General features: G+C 37.8%; 1 protein-coding gene across 2 annotated transcripts in view; it reads left to right on the top strand.

The window, feature by feature from the left end:
• Positions 1–22,097, top strand: part of LOC125440300 — a 43,695-nt gene extending 21,598 nt beyond the window's left edge. Inside the window, exons 10-20 of one of the 2 annotated variants that reach the window (XM_048510051.1) lie at positions 147–211; positions 2,939–3,045; positions 4,083–4,194; positions 5,253–5,352; positions 11,775–11,814; positions 12,289–12,340; positions 14,232–14,364; positions 17,452–17,535; positions 17,875–17,998; positions 19,895–19,985; positions 21,294–22,097. In XM_048510051.1, the coding sequence (XP_048366008.1) occupies positions 147–211; positions 2,939–3,045; positions 4,083–4,194; positions 5,253–5,352; positions 11,775–11,814; positions 12,289–12,340; positions 14,232–14,364; positions 17,452–17,535; positions 17,875–17,998; positions 19,895–19,985; positions 21,294–21,368 (983 nt within the window). In that variant the 3' untranslated portion in view covers positions 21,369–22,097. Of the gene's footprint in view, positions 1–146; positions 212–2,938; positions 3,046–4,082; positions 4,195–5,252; positions 5,353–11,774; positions 11,815–12,288; positions 12,341–14,231; positions 14,365–17,451; positions 17,536–17,874; positions 17,999–19,894 lie in introns of both variants that reach the window. The other variant, XM_048510050.1, reaches the window with a different exon arrangement.
• The last annotated feature ends 2,354 nt before the right edge of the window (positions 22,098–24,451 follow it).

The raw sequence follows: 24,451 nt of genomic DNA, 5'->3' as shown, positions 1-24,451 counted from the left end.
TATATATTAATTTCATAAATGATCTATAATTGGAGGTGGGAGGAGTTCAGGGCACAAGATCATAGGTAGCATAATATCTGAAGTTTGCAAGTATAAATAAATATTTGTTAATGTATGTATTTTTGTAACTAATTCTGAACTTTTAGGTGTTGACGGTGGTGCAGTGAAAGTTCAGGGAGCTACAGGATTACCTCCTTCATCATTTTACAAGGTTTTAAAAATTACTTTAATAATAATACAGTTTAAATTTGGAGAAAAGACTTTGGCCCATTCCTCACAGGCCCGTGAAGCAGCTGCACGCTGGCATACTGCTCACTGATGGAGCCCTGGAACTGTTTGCATGCTTCCGTGTGGGCGGCCCTGGAGCTGCCGTGTTCCAGTTCTGGTGGTGGGATGCAAATAATTTAATAGCCAGTTGTTCACAAGCACCATTTTAACAACCAGTTCTGCTGAAGTGGTGCCAACCTGCTGAATCCCACCACTGGATGAGGGGACACATCCCCACAGCCATGATAACACCCCGGGGGTTGGAGGGCAGCATGGGCATGTCTCCCTGTCCCTTCAGAGCTGCACAGGGAGAGAAGATAGGTTTTTAAAAAACAGGAGGCTCCTAAAAACTGATGCCTTTGCATGGCACCAGGTGCATAACGCTGTTTTTGAAAAGCCTCGCTTGTTGAGAAGGTATCAAAAACAGTGTTTCCCCGCTGGTTGTGGGGGGGGGGGGGAGAGAGTGCTGCCTTGTTTTGGAGGTGCCAGCCATGCAAACTGTGCCTCAGGAATGTTTTTATTGTGCCTGGGGCACTGTTTTTGGCCTGTGTGCAGTGGGCCTTTGCGTGACGAAAATATACAAATAGACTTTACTTGCGTCATTGTACTGAAATGATAACTCTTTCAGGAAATTCTTGTATGCCTCTGCTTTGCATAATGCTTAATTTCATTTTAGTGATTCAAATTTAAAAGATATTAGTTCCTGAAATATCTAGCTATAGCAAACACTTGGAAATGAAACAATACATTTATTGGAATGCATAACAATTTTGTAGCAATTCAGATAGTGGTTAAAATTAAGTAGTCATATTTGTCCAAAGGATATAAATATTACAAAATATTAATCCCGTTGATGTTACAAATGCCAAGACTTGGATTGTTCATATGCAACACAGTGTTATATTCTTCTGCATTTTAACTGACACCTTTAACAGTGCATTTAAAGCAGGTTCTGCATCATTTATAAGCCTAAGGATGTCAAGATTTGTTTTAATGCAGACAAACTGAGGCCGTTTCTGCACATCCCAAAAAAAGTGTCCTAGGGATGGTAAAAACACCATCCCTGGGGCGCTGTTCACACAGCTGCCACTGCTGCAGCACAGAAGCGCCATGCCCACTCCCGCAAAGGCGTGAAAACGCTGCTTTCAAAACACGTTCCATGAGCATGTTTTTTGGAAAGCAGTGCTTTCCTGCCGGCGCCGTGTGAAGGGCACCGGCATGAGAGTGCCACTTTCAGGCGTTGCCTGTTTGCATGTGTTGTTTACCTTGTCTTCCCTACGAGGCTCCAGAGAGAGGACACGCCCACACTGCCCTCCAACCCCCATGGGTCAAAGGGCAGCATGGACATGTCACTTCCTTCAGATTCAGATTTCCTTTATTGGCATAACATAATAAAACAGATAAGAAAATCACTCTGGATAAAATTGACCAATAAAACCAGCAGCATGTAAGCTGAATAACAGTGGTATAAGACCAAATACAGTTAGCAACTCATGCCAACACCTTACATAGTGGCAACTTTATGGTGAGGTATAAAGACTTGGCTACTATTTCGGTTATATCTAGGATGCCATTATTTAAGAGGAAGGATACTTTTTGGACATTCAAAAGCCCCTTCTTTTTAGCTAATGAATAGGTTATCTGAATAGTAGAAGGGACAATAGATAAATACATGGAAAATAGATTCTACACAATTCATCTTACAAAGGCAAGTCCTTTCTAAATAAAGGTTTTTCTAAAATCTTCCTGTTAAAATTGCAAATGGCAACACTTTACACCTAGCAAGAGAGAGGGCTCTGCATTGGTAAGTTGATGGAGAAAAGAGGCCATCTGAGTTACATTTAGAGGGATCCCCAGATAGAGAGGGGAACATGACTTATAGGCTGTGCTATTGAGGATCTGGTGTTTGATGTTGATTAATCTGCACTTTAAGGTTTGAAAAGCTTCCTTGGCTGATTGTGTGGCCATTTAGTGTACAGTAACTGACATCACGCTAGTTTTTGAATTTTTGTCTCCCTTCCCCACAGGATTAAGTCTCTCCCTATAAGATTTGCAAGGCTCTAGTGAACACATTTTTCCTACTGTTGTGAGGTGCACCATCTGTGTAACCGGTCATTTATTACCAGTATTCTGCTCTCGCTTCCTAAGCCAAGCCTTTGACAGGAAGAAGTGACAAAATCACAACCTTTGCTCCTTCATTTTTAATCCACTTTTTAATACATTCTAGGCAGCAGCATTTATTTCCACATGAATGAGCAAGACGGGATAATAATCTATGGGTTCAATTACTTTTCCCAGCCTTTCTGTCACATCCTGGATGTATCTGATCAGCAACAGCTTCATCACAGAACAACGTTCCATCACTGCAGCATACAATTTAATGAATTTACTTAAAACTTTGTTTACGTTGGCAGCAGGCTCTATAACACTGCTCGCAACCATGGTTATCTTTACTACATACTTGTCTAACAAGCAGAGAAGGTTCTGAGTCAATTGCATTAGAAAAGCAATAACATTCTTATGATAACCATTTATATATATAGGACTTAGGCTTGGTCTGCAAAAAACCAGAACAGTAAACACACATTTTTCTAAGTAAATAGGTGATCATGTGATGTATCTCTTATGAATTTTACGGCATCTGGCATATGTTCTGTTTTTTTTTTTTCAGGTAAATGCCACTTACCTTGATGGATTCAGAGGTATAGCGTGCTGCCCAGTGGCAGGACCAAGAGCAGTAGAAAAAGGAAAGCAAACGGCTGAAAATATTCTGGAAAGGTTGGCATCTAAAGCAGAGTAGTTCTGTATGTGAGAGCCAGTGTGGTATAGTGTAAGAATATCAGACTAGGATTTGAAAGTCCCAGGTTTGAGTTCTTTTTCTGCTGTGAAAGTTTGCTGTGTGATTTTTGGCTAGTTACACCACTCTCAGACTAATCTGCATCACAGGACACTTCTGAGAATAAAATGGAAGATCAGATGGGTCTGGAGGGAAAAAAAGCAGAGTACAAGTGAAGTTAAATAAATGTCTTGGCCACAGTGATTGTTAAATCAATTCACAATGATGATTTATTGATACCTTAGTATCATAACACTTGGACAGTGTCCTAGAATTTCGGCACTATGTTAAATGAAGGACAGTAAGATTGATCTGGTTTTGTTTATAGAAATATCTTTTATTTATCGCAGTTAGTAGTAAAAATAGAAAAGTATGGATTTATACCTTACCTCTCTGTCCTGTAAGGAGTCTCAAAGTGGCTCATAAACTCGTTCCCTTCCTCTCCCCACAGCAGACACCTTGTGAGGTAGGTGGGGCTGAGAAAGTGTGTAGGAGCAGGAAAACAAATCTAGTTCCCCAGATAAGAGTCCACAGTGTGGAGTGGGGAATCAAACCAGGTCCTCCAGATTAGAGTCCACCACTGTTAACCACTACATCATGCTGGCTCTCTGGCTGCCTGGGGTTACATTTAACCAATCTAAAAGTTGATAGGCTCAAACGAGATAAGATCACTGCAGATGTGAATGGTTAAATACAGGTCTGCCCATTCAAGTGAGAATCTGGGGGTGGGGAGTGCCGTTAAAGGAGCAAACTAGCTCAGCTACTAAATCTTCCCAAGAGGACCCCCCCCCCCACACACACACACACTGATTTCCTTCTTGTATTGGAGCTGCCAAAGAGAAAAGCACCTGGCATAATGGACTGGGGGAGGAGGAAGGAGTATATGTTTCAATATGCCTGGCCAATTAATTCACTGCATTCATTTGCACTTGCAAATTTTCTTTTGAACCATTTATTGATTATATTGTTCTTATTTCAGAACTCGCATGATGTTCAGCCAACTAGGATATGAGGACTACAGTGCAGTGAACATACAGATTTTAGGTTCTGAAGAAACGTATGGACCACATGCCAAGAGGACCCTAGATGGGGTAAGTACCACCTAGAAGATAACAAACATTGTATTGATGGGAATATATGTGAGAGAAGACAATTACTTATCTGCTTTGAGTTGCTTTAGTCTCATAAGGCTCCCATTCTCCTGGCTTTTGGCAAACTTTGCAAAACTGTATTATTCAAGAGAACTTTTCTATGAAAGCAATAGAACTGCACTGTATTAAATGATTCACAAAATTAGTTCTATAAATTATTAGGGACTGTGGTCTATGTTTCTATGTCTGCCTTACTGAAACTGGGATTCTGCTACGTAATTTTACATCATTCAGTCTGTCATGTTAAGTCTTATGCTTTACTTCAATTCTATATTTATATTTCTGATTGGTTCTGAACCCTAATCCTGTTGTAACTTTTGGCTAGTCGCATCACTTATTGAATACCCCATCCTGTCGATTATATTGGCTCATTCTGTGTAATCCACACTGAGCCCAAGTGAGAAAGGTGGACTATAAATGACAGACATAATAAATAAATAACTTGTTCCATAATTCCCAAAAAAAAGGAAAGAAAGGAAAAGAGGACAAAAAGGAGTGTATAAGTGAGAAGGAGAGATGTTCTTTTTATTTGAATGTTTTACAGTGCCATGGGAATAACTCCTAGGGAAGTGGCCTTCAGATGGCCGTATAAGTTTGATACTTCCTGGTGGGATGATTGATAGGAAGTGACAACAACAACAAAAAGAATTGCATATGTGAAGAGCATTCCTTTTATTCATGGTTACCCTCTATTTTTTAATTCCCATTTCTGCTCAACATTTTACTGGAAAGGCAGGAAGGAACAGAGATGTGTGCACAAAGGGAAGAAAGGTCCTTTTTACTTGTTGCAAAGGAATTGCCAAACAGTTTAATTTTTGTGTAAATTCAGCATTACAGGCATACTTAAGAAAGGCACTTAAAAGATCTGAATAGTCACTGTTCAAATTTTAGGACAGAGTAAAGCAAGAGGCTGAGGTTTACTATGTGCTGTGTTTTATTTCCGAGCAACCTTGACTTTATGCTTAGAAAATTCACTTAGTTCTAATACTTGGAAACAGGGTCCTCGGGAAGCTGTTATTTGGCTTGCTGTTCTTCATAAGCAGAAACAGGCAGTTGAAATTTTCTCAAGAGAGATTGCGCCCGCTGGAACAGGAATGGGTATGCCTTGAATCTTTTTCCTGTCTTCATTGGATATCTTGTTTTTGTTGTTGTCATTTTTCATAAAGCAGTTTTGTTATTTCACTGGGTAAAAATGAGAATCGCTAGGCTGTATTTACTCTCATCTATCTGAGATCATGCCATTATTTGTTTTTTTAATTCCACTTGTATGCCACCCTTCCCTCACAGGCTCAGGGCAACTTCCATCATATGAAAGCATTAAATCATTCATTAAACAACTATTTAAACATAGATGGCAGCTTAAAGTCAATCTTAAATGTACTAATATTACTTAAAATACAGAACTAGAGCTAGTTATGTAGCTGGTGTTCAAAACACAAAGAGTTTTTTCTGTGAAAGGCAGATTAATTGCAGCTGCAAAACTAATAGTTCAATCCTAAACAGATTTACTATGCACTTAAAAGGGTTATGAAATCATGTGTGTAGAAGGGTGTAACTTTATTTAGGATTGCACTGTTATGGTTGCATCCTACCATTCAATTCAGCTAAGTATGAAGCCTTCCTCCAGAAAAAGGCTTCTTAGAAGAAGAGCCTCTTCTACAGGAGGAAGTCTTTGCAGTTAGCTAGGTGGAGTAGCTGTATACAATCCAGGTTTTATACTTTCATACAACTGTGATTGATTTATTTCTAATTAAGGAGAAAGTCTTGGTCTCTCTGCTCTGTTTTTGACCTTCCAGAGTTGCCCACTGTGTGAGACAGGATGCTAGACTAGGCACTGGTCTGATTCAGCAGAATTATTCTTTGGTTGTAAGTTCAAAAATTTGTGTCATCTTTGATCAAGCTACCTTTGATTCCAAATGGTAGCATCTACTTGGAGACATTGACATTAACACAGTTGCACTGAACCATTTGTGCAGTTAAACATAGCTCAAATGCCAAACCATAAACGTCCTTTATAACATTTAACTTGATTTAAAATGAGAGTAATCTCCCTCAGAAAAAGCCACCTTTAAAGTTCAATTCTAAATAGTTATCTATACTTGGAAACTCTGGAGTGCAAAATTGTCCTAGAGGGAAAATAATATGAAATAGCCCTTAGCTCAAACCATATAAGTTGATATTCTAATTGCTAATCATTTTAAGTGTGTTTTTACAACACTACTTTTATCTATTGAACTTCTTCAGTGATGCAAATTCCACTGTTAAAATACTCAAAATGTTTTCATTATGAATGTGGAATTATTTTTTAGGTCTTAACGTACTCTGAATTTAATTTGCAGTTAAATAATTATGCTGCTTGAGACAGCATTATCTATGTAGGCATGTGAATACACTGCTGTTGCTTCCGCAGTGACCCAGAGACAGAGTTAATTCACTTTGTTGATTTAAACCTGTGTTTACAGAAGCAGGGTCAGTGTATGGTCACAGTCTGTAACTGACAATAAATTTATCTTCTACCAAACAGAGCAAAGTAAAGGCATACTTATCTATATGATTTTAAATGTTGTTAATACGAGGCAGAAGTACCATCTTGACCTATGTTACTGATGGTGTTTGCTTTCAGAAGAATTTTTTTACCTTAGCAATTTATTTCCTTCTGAAGCATATTTGCATAAATACTGTTAAATATACTCTGAACACTTATAAATGTAAATACAATACTCTTAAGTATTAGCAACAGTCAAAAGTACATTACAAACATGGGACGTCTTGTTAAATATTGGCTCATTATTCCCAGACTTTATTATGACATTAGGCTCGGATTTGGTATCCTGAGAGTGACTGGACCCAGGATGTCATAATCTACCAGTGAATTTCAGACCTTTGTTGAGCTTTTTGTTTTTTCATTCCTTGCCACACCTCTCCATTCCTCTTTGGTGACAGTTCTCCCCAGTTGCCACAAAACTATCCCCCTCTCTGTGGATTGGGCTGTAAAACAACCAAAACAACAACAAAAAACAAATCTTTGAAACAATTAAAACCAGAGTTAAAATGCATACAAATAATTGCATTTGAACATCTAAAACCACACGGAGAAGTATGGAGTATAGGGTGAATCAGTTTGATGACTCTGTGTCATCATTTAATCCTCCTGTTCATGGAAGCAAGAAAGAGGAGATTCAAATATTTTCTAAACATATAATTTTAGTTAGACATTTTTAGTTAGTGTTCTCCCCTGAAATAGAAAAAAGAAAATCAGCTAGTCTTCAATCCTTTTCAGTTCGTCATCTTTGATTTGATGTAGAAACAAGGGCCTCTTCCGCACATGCAGAATAATGCACATTCAATCCAATTTCACAATGGTTTGTGAGTGGATTTTGCTATTCCGCACAGTAAAATCCAGCTTCAAAGTGCATTGAAAGTGGATTGAAAGTGCATTATTCTGCATGTGCGGAAGGGGCCATAATGTGCTCCTTAATAAATTCTTATTGCAGCAATCTGAATGTTCTCCCAGGAAATACAGAACTGTGATAAAACAGTGACCTGTATCCAGCCATACAGTCCTAAGGACACTTGTCTTAAATGAAAGGGTGATTTCTGTGGTTTTTCTCTGTCACTGCAGATTCTGACTTGGATACCTGGACTGTTTCTGAGGGCTCAGTGACCTTCAGGAGCAAAATTTTGGGGTTTCACTAGGCTGCAGTGAGACAGGGCAGTTGGTAGAAATCCCCACTACCCACCCAGAAGAAAACAAATGTTTATAAGTTTTCATAGTTGGATACAGGTTATTGTTTGGTCACCACAGGGTACCTTATTATAATCTTTATACTATAATATTTTAGTTTCTGAGCCTATTCTCACTTTCTTCTCCATTACTTGCTATCTAAGAATGCCCAAACATCAGCATATTCGAGTGGCCCAAAAAAAGAAATCCCCGTTATTAATGGAAAGGGACCTATCTGATATTTCCCATGTTGACTGAGTTTTCTTATTTCAATACCAATGGTAAAACTGATTATCATATTTTGTTTTGACAGTATTAACAAGGAATGCTATGGTTTTTTTAAGTCTTAGTACATGCTCAGCTCAGTAGCTGTAAAAGATCTTGCAAGCTGAAACAATTTATGTGCTGACCCTTATTTCACATTTCAGTGACCGGAGATTGACACCATAATGACAGCTGGTTAATGCAGTTTGAGATTTTAAAGTTCCTGAATATATGTAAATATTATGACTGTGTTGGAAGCCACTTCAAGAAATGTCCTAGGTTCAACAGATTAAGTAGACCAGTCTTCATGTAGTTTGAATACATTATTCTAAAATATTTCTTATCTCTTTGGGTTGAGAGGAAATGAACAGAGCAATTATAATTGACCTCTGTTATCAAAGTTATTTGTGTTTGGTGTACTCTGTTATAATGACCATAGAGCACTTGATTTTAGATGTCTGCAGATTTAGAGTTGAAAAGTTAGTAGTAAGTTCTGTGGCTGAAGCATCATGGATCTAGAGGATCAAAAAAACCTATTATTTCAGGACAAGTCTTCAAATTCCATATACCATGGACTTGCTTGCCTAGGTCAAGGGGGAGCCTGGGTGGATAGGGATGGCTTTGCCTGATCCTTTGTGCAAGAAGGCTGCTTCCAATTCCTTCCCCCCTCCCCAGACTAGGAGCCCTTCTCCATAGCTCTGTGGAAGACTTGCCTCACATCTGTTCTTCAGTTGCTTGTCCCAATTCACAGCCCATTGCTGAAGAAAAGGTATCACCATACTGGAACTATCATTTGCTGCTGCTCAGAGGTGTATCTAGGCAAACTGGAGCCTGAGGACAAAACCTGAGTTTGGCACCCCCCAACCCAGTATGGGTGGCCACCCTCCCCCACGATGACCAAACAATGATTTTTTGCACCAGCTCACAAAACACCTCCCAACTCCAGCAAAACATACATGGCTCTCTCCCCACCAACTCTGTTTCCTAATTTTGTCCTCACACTAACCCTGTGAGTTAAGTTGTTAGCCTGAGAAACATCTCTAAGCCAATGCAAGTGTGTATTAAGAATGTAATTCTCACAAATCACTCCCAGCAAAACATTTACCAAACAAATGTCAGCATCATCTCTCACAAAACACCTTCAGTGGAATCCACCCCCAAACTTTCAATGTTTTTTTAAACTAGGGAGCCCAAAAACCTGAAACCTAAAACTAACCATAGCCCTATTCTCGGGCTGCGCCCTAGAACTCAACGTAACACTAAGGGAAGCCTGAGCGCCTGCCCGGTCTGACCTTAACCCTAGCCCTAACTTATTATTTTTATTTAATTTATTCAGTCATAAATTGTTCCCAAAATTGTTATAAAAACCTGAACCTTGAGACGGACCACAGCCCTATTCTCAGACTGCGCCCTAGAACTCAACATATCACTTAGGGAATCTTGAGCCCCTGCCCTTGCCTTAACCCTAACTTATTATTTTTATTTAATTTATTCAGTCATAAATTGTTCCCAAAATTGTCATAAAAACCCAAAACCTAAAACTGACCACAGACCTATTCTTGGACTGCACATTAGAACTCAACGTAACACTAAGGCATGCCAGAGCCCCTGCCCTTGCCTTAACCCTAACCTAATTTATTATTTTTATTTAATTTATTTTTTGTTACAATTTTGGGAACAATTTATGAGTGAAAAAATTAAATAAAAATAATAAGTTAGGGTTAGGGTTAAGGCAAGGGCAGGGGCTCGGGCTTGCCTCAGTGTTACGTTGAGTTCTAGGGCTCTGTCCAAGATTAGGGGTATGGTCAAATTCAAGTATTAGGGGTTTGCCTTAACCCTTGCCCTTGCCTGAACCTTAACCCCAACTTTTTATTTTTAATTTAATGTATTCAGTCATAAATTATTCCCAAAATGGTAACAAAAACCCAAAAGCTAAAACTGACCATAGCCCTATTCTTGGGCTGTGCCTTAGAACTCAACGTAACAGGAAGGCAAACCCGAGCCTCTGTCCTGGACTAAACCCTAACCCTAATTTATTATTTTTATTTAATTTTTTCAGTCATAAATTGTTCTCAAAATTGTAACGAAAACCGAAACCTAAAACTGACCATAGCCCTATTCTCGGGCTATGCCCTAGAACTCAACGTAACACTAAGATAAGCCTGAGCCGCTGCCCTTGCCTTTACCCAAACACTAACTTATTATCTTTATTTAATATTTTCAATCATAAATTTTTCCCAAACTTGTAACAAAAAAAACAAAACCTAAAACTGACCATAGCCCTATTCTTGGGCTGTGCCCTGGAACTCAACATAACACTAAGGCAGGCCTGAGTCCCTTCCCTTCCCTTAACCCTAACCCTAACCCTAATTTATTATTTTTATTTAATTTATTCAGTCATAAATTGTTCCCAAAATTGTAACAAAAACCTGAAATCTAAAACTGACCATAGCCGTATTCTTGGACTGCACCCTAGAACTCAACATAACACTAAGGCAAGCCTGAGTCCCTTCCCTTGCCTTAACCCTAATCCTAACTTGGGCTATGGTCAGTTTTAGGTTTCGTGTGTTTGTTACTATTTTGGGTACAATTTGTGACTGAATAAATTTAATAAAAATAATAAGTTAGTGTTAGGGTTAAGGAAGGGCAGAGGCTTGGGCTTGCATTAGTGTTATGTTGAGTTCTAATGCGTAGTCTGAGAATAGGACTATCGTCTGCAGATGTGTATCTAGGAAACTGGAGCCCAGGGACAAAACCTGAGTTTGGCGCCCCCCCCCCCCCCCCCCGGTATGGGTGGCCACCCTCTCCCACTAATGACCAAACAATGATTTTTTGCACCAGCTCACAAAACACCTCTCACCCCCAGCAAAACATACATGGCTCTTTCCCCACCAACTCTCTTTCCTAATTTTTCCTTACACTAACCCTGTGAGGTTGGTTGTTAGCCTGAGAAACCGCTCCAAGACAATTCAAGTTGTATTAAGAATGTAATTCTCTCAGAAATCACTCCCAGCAAAACATTTACCAAACAAATCTCAGCATCATCTCTCACATGAGTTATTTAAAGGCCTTATTCATTAGACAGCTTGATCCTTCATTTGCCCCATAACCACTCACTCAGTTTTGGTCACATGGGGGATATTCCCGGTTATAAAAACAGTGTTGGTTCATGATGGACAGGAACAGTTCCCTTGTCAATTACATTGTTATTTTCCTAGTTTGTGGTAATCTGAGCATTTGTGATCTTTCTCATCACTGTGGGATTGGCAATAGGCAACCCAGATGTTTCCATCTGGTCTCCAATAAAGTTCTCAGTCCCAAAGGACCCCTACCCCCATGTAAACATTGGCCACTGTCAGCCATGTACACTTGAGAAACATATATTTGAGAATATGTAATTTTGTGATTTCTGTTTTCTAGCTCATGAGGGGAACATGAGGTAGGAGTACACTAATATCTGAACATAGGAAAATATTCAGTTCTAACTTAGAACAATTCTTAGAATTTTACTTTTAAAATTTTTCCTTTTTAGCACCTGGTATCACTGGACTTGTGGGAGGACGCCCAAAAGTGTAAGTTCTTAATAAGATGAGATGGTATCGGTATTTTCTGTTCCTTTATCCTCAGATGATTTTGTGGATCTCCTAGCCAATAATTTGTCTTATTTTATTATTAGTTTTATTGTTTATGGGCAATTCTATGTGTTAATATGGTATATTTTGCCTTACTGAAAGTCTAGATAAGAAACTCATATTTGTATTAAAAAAAATCTATCAAGCTGTATGCTGGACGGTTTTAGAAAGAGCAATCACTATATTTTTAGGGAATTATGGTATCATTTGGTGACATGAAAGTTTCTTAGAAATATTAGGGATGTGGCATACTCCTGTATTTCAATAATTGAGTTGTTCTCCTAATCACCTAAGGATCGTAATTCATTTTGTGATGCAAACCAGGATCATTTACAAGACAGGAATCATATACAAGGTATACATGAGGAGTTACTCTTAATTAGCCTGTATCTTTCCCTCTGGTTTCTTTTCCAGATCTCCAGTTTTGAAACCATTTTTCTTCCTTTATCCAAAAAAGAATGTGAAGGTAGGAGCTTCTGCTTTATACAATACTTACAAACCTGATCCTTTGCCATCTTACAGCTGTTGCATCAAAAGAAAAAATTGGGTCAATTTGAAAATACAGGTGTAGAACTGAAATCTGTCCTACTTGCTTAAATGTAATAATAAAATTTCTCAATACATATTACTGCCTGTGCAGAGAATAGGTGCTTAGAGGTTTGTAAGAAAGTTTTTGATTAGTACTTTCCTTCTTAGTTTCATTCTTTAACATCATAGGCATCCTATATTAACATGCCCTTGTCTCAAAAGGCTTTCCAGTACAGATTAATATATGTTGTGAAGAGAGACCATAGCATTATAACAATCATTCTAGTTCCATTTATATTAGTAAGGTCACTGGGCTGAATATATTTTGGGGTACTGTGAGGTATTAGACTCTACATATAAAGACTTTGGAGACTTCTAGAGCTGTTTTTTTAGATGTGAAAATGAAAACTGCTAAAACTACCTCTCCCCAAATATACATAATTTAAACAATCACAGAATCAAAATACACAGAAGACATTCAAACAGCCATTAAAATAATGGTTTGCAAGAAGGGATCCCTGAGGAATACCAAACAAAACAAAGAAGTCTTCAAATTTTGGCAGAAGAGGGCAACAGAAAAGGACAGACAGATCCCCAGAACTTTGGTGCCATGACTGAGCAAACCCTCTCCCAGGTTGTCATCCACCTAATTTCAGAAGATGGGGGCGCATGAAGCAGAACTTTCATATTGGTTGGGCAGCATCATAAGGGTGGCTCTTCAAGTAAGTAGGGAACTGTAACTATGGTTTTTCATGTGGTCATTTGTGTCATTAAATGGGTGACGCATCTTCCCTGCAGCAGGTGCCTCTAAGTTACTGCTGCATACCCTTTTGGAAGGAACTGAGCAGGAAGATGTAACCCCCCTCCCTCCCACATGTACAGCTGTTCCTCTGTGGAAAGAGGAGTTTTGCACTGAAAAGCTGGCTGTGGAGGTTTCTGAGTCAAAACTCTGTGCAGCTGTGAAGCCCATCAGTATTGAATGCACAGATGATTACTCAGAGACCAATAGTCACAGCTAAGCAATCTTTTTAAGCAGTTGTGTCTGGATTAAAAAGGTAATTAGGAACCAACTTCAGCCTCCTGATAAGCACATCACTTGTTTGAAAGCAGCCCCTCATTAAAATCTCACTGTGCGCATAGCATGTCGGAGAGAAGGTTGAGACAGGAGTGCCAGTTTTGCATAAGCAGAGATATTTTAACAAGGAGGTATACACACACGTGAGTCCACATGAATTCTGCAGCTGTACCAACTGCACAATTCTGTGGCTTATTTTGAATCCGCTTTCAACAGTCCTGTTATGTGTGTTGTTGAAGTACTATTTCAGAATCTGATCTGCAGTAAACCTATTGTATAAGAAGATTTTTCCTGAAGACTTTGAATGTTGATACAAAGATGCTATTATTTGGTTTGCAGTAAATCTTTGTTCTGTTTTAATGAAGAATGAAAGCCAGTTGGAACTTTCCTTCCCACGTTTATGCAATTCAGTGCAGGATATTAGCAGTTTCATAACTTAACAAGTTAGAAACCTTTTTGCTTTATAAAAGCTCTTAAATATCTGCTTCTGTATTTAGTGGGAAATGCATGATATATTTTTTCAAAGGATTTTTTTGTTTCAAACCAGATATTTACTCTTCTATTCAAATCAGTGATAGCCCTTATTTTCTTTGAATTTCATTAACTTCTAAATTCTGCTGACTCAGCTATATTGGCTATTAGATGTTTATGAGGAGGACTGTTTTCATTTTGTTCAGAAGAGTATTTTTATGAAGGACATATGTTTGGAAGTACATTTTCATTTTTATAGTTTAAACAAGGATTTTTTTTCCAGATTAACATATTTATGAATGGCCAGCATGTTGAAACATTCGAGGAAGATCTTTCCTTCACTTCAGATACACCAGTTTCACCTTCAGATACACCAGTTTCACCTGATGTTCTCCAGACACAAGATGATTTAAAAGGTACAATTGTTATTAATACCCCTGATTTTGTCCTATATCTAAAAATATGCTGTACCAATTGCCATTTCGAAACAGTCTTCAAATGGAACTTTATGTCCTGGCTTGAGCTGCCAGGCAGAGATATCAAGTTACAGCAGGGAGCTGAGACCAGTTCAAGAGTCAGGTTTCAGCATCAGAAGTCTGATCCGAGGGTCAGAATGCACAGAATCCACAAGTTATAGTGAATGGTGGTAAAATGCCTGCTGGACATAGAACTTGACTGGTGGCTTTATAGCATAAAGGTGGCTTTATAGTAATTGTACCCATCAAACATACTCTTCAGGAATACCATGAGACTGGAGTGCTTGCCATGTACGTGCATGTGGCACTCGATCAAATGCTTTTTTGAGGTCCAAAAATGTCATGTGCAATAGTTTATTTTTCTCCCTGTGTTTTTCCATTGACCGTTGTGTGGCATGTATGGCAATGGTGGTTTCATTTCCTGTAACAAAATCACATTGGTTGTGTGTGATTGTTACATAGTTTCTGAGCCTCTGATCCAGTATCCTTTCAAAAAATTTCATGGCGTGGCAAAGTAGCCTGATTGGTCGATAATTGGAGCATTTGCAGACGTCTCCTTTCTTTTTCCAAATGGGTATAGTTGTGTTTGTGGTCCAAGCTTCTGGAAGTTTGTTCTGTGCAGTAATGTGGTTGAAAAGAGATGCTAGAAAAGTGGCACCCTTTTCTCTAAGCATCTTTTAGATCTCGACTGGGATGTCATCAGGGCCAGTTGCCTTTCCACTCTTCATTTTATTGATGGATTCCTTCACTTCCATGGCTGTTATTTGTGGAACTGGGCTGAAGATAGGAGGACAGCTCATCATGGGTGGATGTGGGAATTTGTCACAGCTGATATTAGAGAAATAGTCACACCAGCATTGCTGGATGTTTACAGATTTGCTCAGCATCTTGCCACCAGCATCCCTGATACGGCCAATATCTTGTGTCAGTTGTTGGTATGATTTGGCAAGTTGATATACCATGTTCACTCCTTCAGAAGTTGCTAGTTTGGTGGACATCTCCTGGAAATGATTATTCTTTGCTGTGCATACTGCCTGCTTTGCATTTGATTTCAGCAGTCTATAAAGTTCCCCATCAGAATGTAGGTGTTTTTTTGCCATCTCAGAAAAGCTTGTTTCTTTTCATTGATTGCAAGTTGTACTTCCTTATTTCACCACCATGCCTGCTTATCAAGATATTGTCTTCCTGATCTCCCCCCCCCCACCCCCACACAGTTGTCTCTTCTGCTTGGTAGATTTATTGCACTTCTTTGTTCCACATAGCTTCCACTGAGTGGTTGGAGTTCACATTGAAGTTGGCAAGAGTAGTAGCCAAGTGACTATTCTCCGTAATTTCCCACCATTTAAACCTTGCTGGTCTGGTTGTATGCTGGGCTGCTCTATTGTCATAGGGAATCACTTTTATATGCTGGACTAATTTCAGGTCTTGTTGTCGCACCATCCAGTAATCAATTTGAGTGGAATGGTTGCCTCTACTATATGTATCTAGCTGTGTAAATAGTTTCTTAGAATATATGTTGGTCACAGCTAGGCTTCTACACAGTCTAGTATTCTGCATCCATCATCATTTCAGCTGCCAAGTCCATGCCCACCATGGCAGTGTTCGTATCCTTGTCGTCCTTTTCCCACGTGGCCATTTCGATCATTCTCAATGATAATATGTTCATTTGAAAGTAATGATTGCAAGTTGGCATCCAAACTGTTCCAAAATGTATCCTTCTCATTATCACAGCATCCAGTTTGGGGGTCATAGCATGATATGATATGTGCAACAGTTTGTTCAGAAGTAATCTTGATAGATGTGAGTCAGTAATTTAGTCGGGTAACCAGTGATTTTATCACAAAAATGTTCATGGGTGGCAATGCCCACTCCGTTTCTGGCTGTACCTGTGTGATGGTAAAACAGTTTGTAACCGTCTCCGATATCTTTCGCCTTGGCACCCTTCCACTTGGTTTCTTGGATGCAGGCAATGTCCACTTTTCTGGTTTTAAACATGTCAGCAAACTCATGACTTAGCCCAGTTAAAGTTCCAACAATAAGACTTGCCAGGTAAAGTAGCTTTGACTTTTGAACTTGCTTCATTAGCCTGCTCCATTTATGAGCAAGAAGCATTTGATTATTCTTCACATCACTTAGGCTTGGGTGATGTGCATCACGTATAGGGAACATCCTAATATTAGGATGTCTTGAACCTTTGAGTCTATTTGGCATTTATTTGATACGACCAGTAAATACTTCAGTAAATACTTCAGTCGGCGCATCATACCACCTGTCACTGAAGTATTTATTCACTGTATTTGTAGTCAGCCTTTCTCACTGAAACATGAAGTGGATTGTGCAGTGCAAGTCAACATAGTCAACAGGAGGAGATATTCAATAAACAACATACCATAATTACCATAATCTGAATAAGCATAGAGTATTAGACATGACATAAAACCCACATGGTGACATTTATTCTCTCCTGATGTGAAGATGGAATGTGCAAACACTACACCAGCCAGTGTGGTGTAGTAGTTAAGAGCAGTGTGGTATAGTGGTTAAGACCAGACTCTAATCTGGAGAACTGGGTTTGAATCCCCACTCCTCCATATGAGTGACAAATGCCTATCTGGTAAACTGAATTTGTTTCCCCATTCCTACACATAAAGCCTGCTGGGTGACCCTGAGTTAGTCACAGTTCTTGGGAACTCTCTCTTAGCCTCACCTACCTCACCAGGTGTCTGTTGGGGAGAGACAGGAAAAGGAGTTTGTGAGCCACCTTGAATCTTCTTAGAGAAAGGTGGGGTATAAATCCAAACTCTTCTTCTCTTTACATCTGGTATGGCACAGTGAAAATTGGAAACACAAATTACTTATATTTCTTCTGGCTGCTTCTGTGAAACATCAGAATTTCTGCAAGGTTAAACATTTACATGGAGAATGAGTTGATACAAAAAAGAAATATACTCAAATATAAACCCTCCAAAATCAATGTTTCTATTATAAGTGAGAAATGAGTTATTTGTTTCAATCTGTTATATGTAGATCTACCAAGTGGTCCCCATGCATATCGCCTGGAAGATCTTGCCTACACCAGAAGTGGAGACAAAGGCAATTCAGCAAATATAGGTATTATATTATTCTAAAATTTTAATATATCTGTGTACGCATGTGCATTGTTTTAACATTCCTGAATCATAAACTTCCTTGTTCGTTGATGGACTACAGTCCAGAATGAATGGTACTTCATGAAAAATTCTGCTGGAATAAAATTGTTTTAGTCATTAGGGTGCCACAAGGCTTCATTTTATTTTATTTTTTGCTATAACAGACTAACACATCAGTCTCTCTGGAATTTTTAACAATGAAGGGGTTGATAGCACAAATTATTCTGGTCCTGAGCTGCTATCAATGTAATATCTGAATGATTTCTTTTTTTCAAATAATGGATTTACTTGTATGTAACAGGTGTCATAGCCCGGCATCCTCTTTACTACCCATACTTGAAGAAAACGTTAACTGCTCAAGCTGTAGAAGATTATTTCGAACATATTTTAGAAAGAGAAAAACCTGGAGAGAACTTGGTCATAAGGTATGTGATCATTCAGTGTAACATAGTTTGTAAAAATTTACTTTGATCACAGATTCCAACTCTCATCTGGAGAGTAAGTACCGTGATCAATTGCTGGTCAGATTAACATGTAACTGCAACCTATGGTTTGTCATGAAACCATGCAGAAGAAAGAGCAATAGTTTTTGGCAGTAACCCATGAACAAAGTGTATGTAACATTAGATATAAACTATCAAGTAGGAATGGAAACTGCAATACTATATTTCTTTTTCCAGATCTCCTTATTTGCAGAGTACTAGATTTGAGTGCCTTTACTAGGTAATAAGTGAGGATCTGCAAAGAAATTGCATGAAGGAGACATCCCATTCTCCCTGCCTTTGCTTCTTTCTCTCTACCAATTCCCTATTTTTTTCTCCCTCCTGACCTTTGCTGTCAACTCACCCTCTTTTCCACCGTCCCTTCTCTGTCATCCCCCTGCAGACTGCTCCCATGGATTTGTTCTGGGATTTCCCATGATTAAATCCTGAAGCAATTTTCACTTTGGTAATCTGTAAACAACAGTGCTCAGTGCTTCTTCAAAATATTCTTTGTTCGAAGACTTCTGCATGTTAAAAAGAAATATAAGTACCATCTACTTGAGTTTTATCTGTGAAGATATATTTTGCCTCACAGATATCTATCACTGAGCAAATGCAATTGCTACAGCCAAAGCACTGAACTTGTCCTTCCTACTTTGAGATATTTGCTGCTTCAGTTAAATGAATTCTCAAAGATTAGAGCTTTTGAATAAACTTATTTCTTTAATTTACCATAAACTAGGAATTTGAGTTGGTGTGTTTTAATGATGTATATATGTAATATGAACTGAGTGAAAAACAGCAAGAGAGAAGAAAGGACACTTTTGTGTGTAGCTTTTGGGAATTAGAAGGAATTATGCTCACATGCTTAAGATCTGGTGTTTTTTTTACAAACTTTCCTTACAGTCAAGGCCTCACTTTTAAGTACGTATTTAACTCTTTCACTGAAATTAATGGATCAAAAGTGTTTCATTTTGGCCAGATCATTCCCTTCAATTAATTATTTTGCCTTCACTTAGAACAGTATATAGCATTTTATTAAGCAAAAATTGTGACCAGTATTTGGACTGAGAAGTAGCTGTCTCTTACTTCTATTGTCTTCACCTGTACCTTGCCATACTCCAATGGTATTGAACTAAAGTGGACTAAAATATTGACAATAGTATCCTTAATAGAGTTTAAAATAGAGAACAGTCAAGATTTAAGATTTAGAACAGTTTAACACTGTTTAGGGTTCTACTGTTAGTATCCATTGTTATGCAGTTAGCAGAAATATGTTTTCATTAAGGTAATAATAACCTCCCAAATGTGAATTGATGAACTTGCTTTATTAACATGCTTTTGGAAACAACAGAAGCAAATGATTGATAGTGAATAGAAGATAATTGCACTTTTATCCAAATTATTATGTTCATTAATTGTAGATGCTGATATTATATGAAATATTGGCTAGCCAACATTCATTACTTTCCAATTTTTTAAATAAATTTGAATACTGAATATTAAGTTAGTTTTCACTTGAAATTATTTCAGATACTGTAGTTTCTGTAGTCTGCTGATTTTATGGATGTATTCTGCTGATTTTACGTTAAGGTCGTAATTTCATTATAAAATATATTAATTAAGGGAATCACAGTTAACTATATACTGTTTGCTCTACTAATGATTTGATTTGTTCTTTAAATCTAGTTGTTTTCCTGGATCAATCCAAGTATAATTTTATGTTCACCTGAGGTGCCTTTTGAAATGAATGGAATTTTACACTGATTTCAAAATTGTACCAAAAGTAAAATGAAATTTTATATCAGTGAAAGAAACATCTAAATGTTACCTTTACAGGTATGAGTTACCTGGAATATGTGGATTAAATTTTGTTCTGAAAAATTCACTTGGTGGTGGGGGTATAGCATCTCTGAGAAGTGACCCACAGGTAAGTTATTCATTTGCTTTTTTCCTCTATTACATCATTCTTTTTGACCAACTAGTTGATTTCACCAGTATATCTGCTAAAATATTAATCCCATAATGGCAAAGAGTCTTGTGGCACCAATGCCATAACATTAATTTCAGATTCAAAAATCACACTGTACATCATGCCTTCAGGTAGCTCAGACAATAGCATGTTCTTTTCTGGAGTCCAGTAGTATCAACACAAACCATGCACACAACTACATAGATTTACGAGTTTTAGTAAATACAATAATACACTAGTACAGCAACAGCAAATATTAAAGTAAAGCTTATATGAACACAATATATTTTCTCATTTTCAGTGGGGCATATGATACTTCTGAGAGTCTATATAGTGGCCAGCTGTTCAACAGAGAGAAAAATTAGGCTTCGTTTTCTGAGAGATGGCAAGAAGGAAGCAGACATCCAGTTATGCCTAGCTTTAAACCTGATGAATTAGAAAATTTGGAATCATGTGGCCACAGATAGTATCTGCATTTTTTTGGAAGACAGTTTTCTCTCAGGACTTCTCCTGCCTTGGCATATTCTGAGCTTCAAATGGCTGGATGTCCAAATTTAAAAGAAAATGTTCCTCATTCTTTAAGTGAGAATGTCAAAAGGTCAATTGCACCAAAAATAGGCTATTTTGTATGCAATTTAGTTCCATCTGTTCAAAACAAGCTAGCTTTCATGTAAATGTTCAGAACTTAAAAAATAAAATTTAGCAGTTTCTGATTACCTTTGTCTTCCTGACAATCAGTGCATGTTTAATCAAGTAGTTTCCGGTACACATTTTATTGTAATCATTAATTTGCCGAAGTTCTACTTACTGGTAGCTCACTAAATGATTTATATGGAACTACATGGCTTGGATGATAAACTCAGTTTACCCTCTTGCTCTCAGATAGTTCTCCAAATTTTTAGGCAGTTCATAAAGAGGTGATCCCAGAATGAAATTCAGAACTATGTCCAGAGGTTAACAAACACATCTCAGCTTGTAGATCTTCTTTGCAGCTGGAAGGTTTTCCATTTCAGAATGTGGCATTAAGGTAACTGAATTAAAATGCACAATAAGAGGGAAGACTAGTCTCTGATTCAAATATGACTCAGCATAATGTAGGATGTAACTGTTGGAGTGGTGTGTGGAGGCACGAACCTGTGCATGTGGATTTGTGCACTTGTCACGATGCAGAATTATTCTTGAAGAAGTATGCGGGGAGGGGACCAATTTGAATATGAGATGAAATTTGTTGTTTTAAGCAATGCATATGCATTTTTTTTAAAACAGGGCAAATCATTTGGACAGATGCTGTTGGACTTCCAGATAAAAAATGTTCCAAATTTAAAGTCTTTGATAGAATAACAGCATTGGCCTCATTCTTTTTTGAAACAATGTCAAGCAAATATTAGTTTAAATAATTTATTCAGTCGTAGAATGAAGAAACTTCTAAAATGTCAGTTACGAAGCAAAAGCTTAGCTGGCTTGTAATGCAAAGATAAGACGATGTTGTGAGTAATACCAGATTTTTTTTTTGTGACTGGTATTTCCTGTCTAGTGCAATGGATTAAGAGTCTATTTATTTCCTGTGAAAAACTGCTTAAGCAATAAATAACAGATTATCATTCTAAACAATAATCACTGTTCCCAAATAAAAGTTGCATTTCCTTCTACACTGCTTTCTGGTATGGTAGTAATTCTAATGTGACAATATATAAATTGACAATATAGAATATTTGTTTATTAGAGCATCTCTGATTGCAAACATTCTACATTATGGTATCCAAGAGCTGTTATGATCTCTACTTTTTGTAACTGTATGTCAAAATGTCATTAGAAGGATATTATTGCATATGTTTCATAATTATTTTAACCTATAATGTAATTTTTAATTGCTAATCATGTAGATATTAGTTGCATAGCAGATTCTTAAACCTGTACAAAACACACTGATTGAACAGACCATACAAGTCAAGTGCCTTTTATAGAAGAATCCAAGTGCCTTTTTAAAGCATGTATGTGTTTTCAGGATTTGAACATGATCACTGTAAAAAACTGTAAAATACTTTATTAAAAGTCAATGATTTTTTAAAAGTTTCATTGTTTTTACTTGGCTTTTTAAAATACCTGTGTTGTGATTTGCAATATTTAAGTTCCAAAATCTAGTTATTCTTCCCTAAGTCAAACAAGTCAAACAGATTACAGAGAGTGGCAATAAGAGCAATGTTTGGGGAGTAAAATGTCAGACCAAATAAAAATATGATTAAGGGGAAATGGGCCTCTTAGGATCATTTTCTCAAAGGTCTCTAAGTTAATTAGCATTTCAAGGAAAGCATTCTGAGGGAGCTAACAGACAATTCACTCAAACACACAGAGGTGGCAAAATTGAAATGAGGATGGATACATGAACATTTGAAGAAAAAGTTGTTCAGGATCTCTTGCGTTAGAGGGTATTCTCAAAAATCAAGGTCTGCTGTATTTATCTTCACAGTGATATTTGAAGCTGCCTGGGAATGACATACCCCACACAGCTAAGTGAGATTTAAATCTCCAGAGTAAAAAGCCAAGATTGCTAGTAATAACATGAATACAATATAGTTTTGTACTGGTACTGTTCCCATACTGTTATATGGGAAGGAAGGTGGCATAATATAACCTGATCATGTCAAACCTGGGAAACTAAGTAGGGTCAATACTTGAAAGAGAGACCACCAAGGCAGACTCTGCAGAGGAAGACAGTGGCAGACCACCTCAGCTTCTCCCTTGCCTTGTAAGCTCCTTGCTGGGGTCACCATGAGTTGACTGTGACTTAGAGTACTTTACACACACCACATACAGAGTTAAATACATGTTGAATTTATACCATTTGTCTTTATGAGGTAAAATAATTGTGGGTGTGGATTAGAATAACTACATATGTTGTTATTCAGTCTCTATTTAGGGTGACTTCACAATTTTGAACACTGAATACAGTGATTTTACAGTGATTTTTTGAATATGTCTTTGAACTCATTTTGGTTGCATTTAGAAGTTGAATTCTGTGGAGCTGGCAGTTTATACCTTCTTAGAAGGCTGTTCATGGTTTTATTTCTCTTATTGCCTCCTGATGTTCTAGCCATCTCTGCTAAGGAGCTGCTAGGTAACCTGGAGTTTCACTAGCTAAGAAAGGAATGTTAAGCCTTTCTTGTGTTCCTTTGAGATTCACCCAAGCAATCAGGGCTTTTGACTAAAACTCCAAATATCTTCTCTGGTTTCATGATGCATTTCCTCACCAGATTTATTTGTAATGTAGCTAGGCTTTCAAGAGGATTAAGACTTGATACCATTTAAAAAGAAAACAAGGGTGCTTCTGTCTAAATAGCTAGAGAAACATTTTGAAAACATCCCATTGCACATATTAAGAATCAGCACAGGTTTCTTTTTACCTGATCTCCACTGAAGGCCTCAACTAAATCTGAGGGCTAAACAGATGATATACTGAGTAATATGTCTACAGATCTTTTAACATAATTTGAAGGCAAATATGTGGTCCCAGTGTATGAGCTGAGGGACTTTAATCTGTGTAATTTTACCAATTAAAATAAAACCCTCCTTGGCCAGGGATTAGTAGCCATGGAAGAGAAAAAAGATAGCAAACCACAGCCCCAGATCAAATGGGGGCCAATACAACTATTTCCCTTACAAAGAAACACTAGGGAGATTAATTTATACATCCACCAGCTACAGATCTAGATTAATTAGTCAGTTGACCTTGTTTTGAGTACCTGAAGGTAAAAAGCAAAAAGACACAAGCTACTGAACTATATAAGTTTACATTTGGAAAAATGAAAACTGGAAGACAACCTTAAAAAAATCATGCCTACCTAAATGACCCTCAGAAGATTGATCTATCGATCTATCTATTGATATATCTCTCTCTCTCTCTCCATCTCTCTCTATCTCTATTTCTATCCGTATCTCTCTCTCTCTCTATCTATCCATCTCTCTATCTATCTATCCCTCAATCTCTCTCTCTCTCTCTATTTCTATCTCTATCACTCCATCTCCATCTCTCTCTCTCTCTCTCTATCATCAACAGAAGCATGCAATGCATGCTGCATATTTTGACTTTTAGTGCTAATTTAACCTAGTTGCCCTTTTCTCTGCCACTGTGCCTGGGCCCAGATCTCCCATTGAGTACTTGTCCCTCCTGCTTCTATTGTTATGCCTTTGAGAATACTTTTCTTGAGGGGCTGTAAAATATTTTCATCCATTCATTTAACTGATTGGAAAACATCCCCTAAAACTGGTTAAAGAAAGCCAGCAGTCTCTGAAATTAAAATTTGAGGATCATACCTTACATTTAATATCTAGATTTTGAAATTGCTTTCATTCTCTCCCACCCCAGCATCTTATCCCCAGTATTTTGTCTTCCAACATGAGTGTGTAGTCTTTCCTTCCATCATGTG

Source organism: Sphaerodactylus townsendi, linkage group LG10 (genome assembly GCF_021028975.2).
Source record: "Sphaerodactylus townsendi isolate TG3544 linkage group LG10, MPM_Stown_v2.3, whole genome shotgun sequence".
NCBI classification, from domain to species: Eukaryota; Metazoa; Chordata; class Lepidosauria; order Squamata; family Sphaerodactylidae; genus Sphaerodactylus; species Sphaerodactylus townsendi.
Note: the sequence above shows the minus strand (reverse complement) of the source record. Positions and strands in the feature narration are given on the sequence as shown.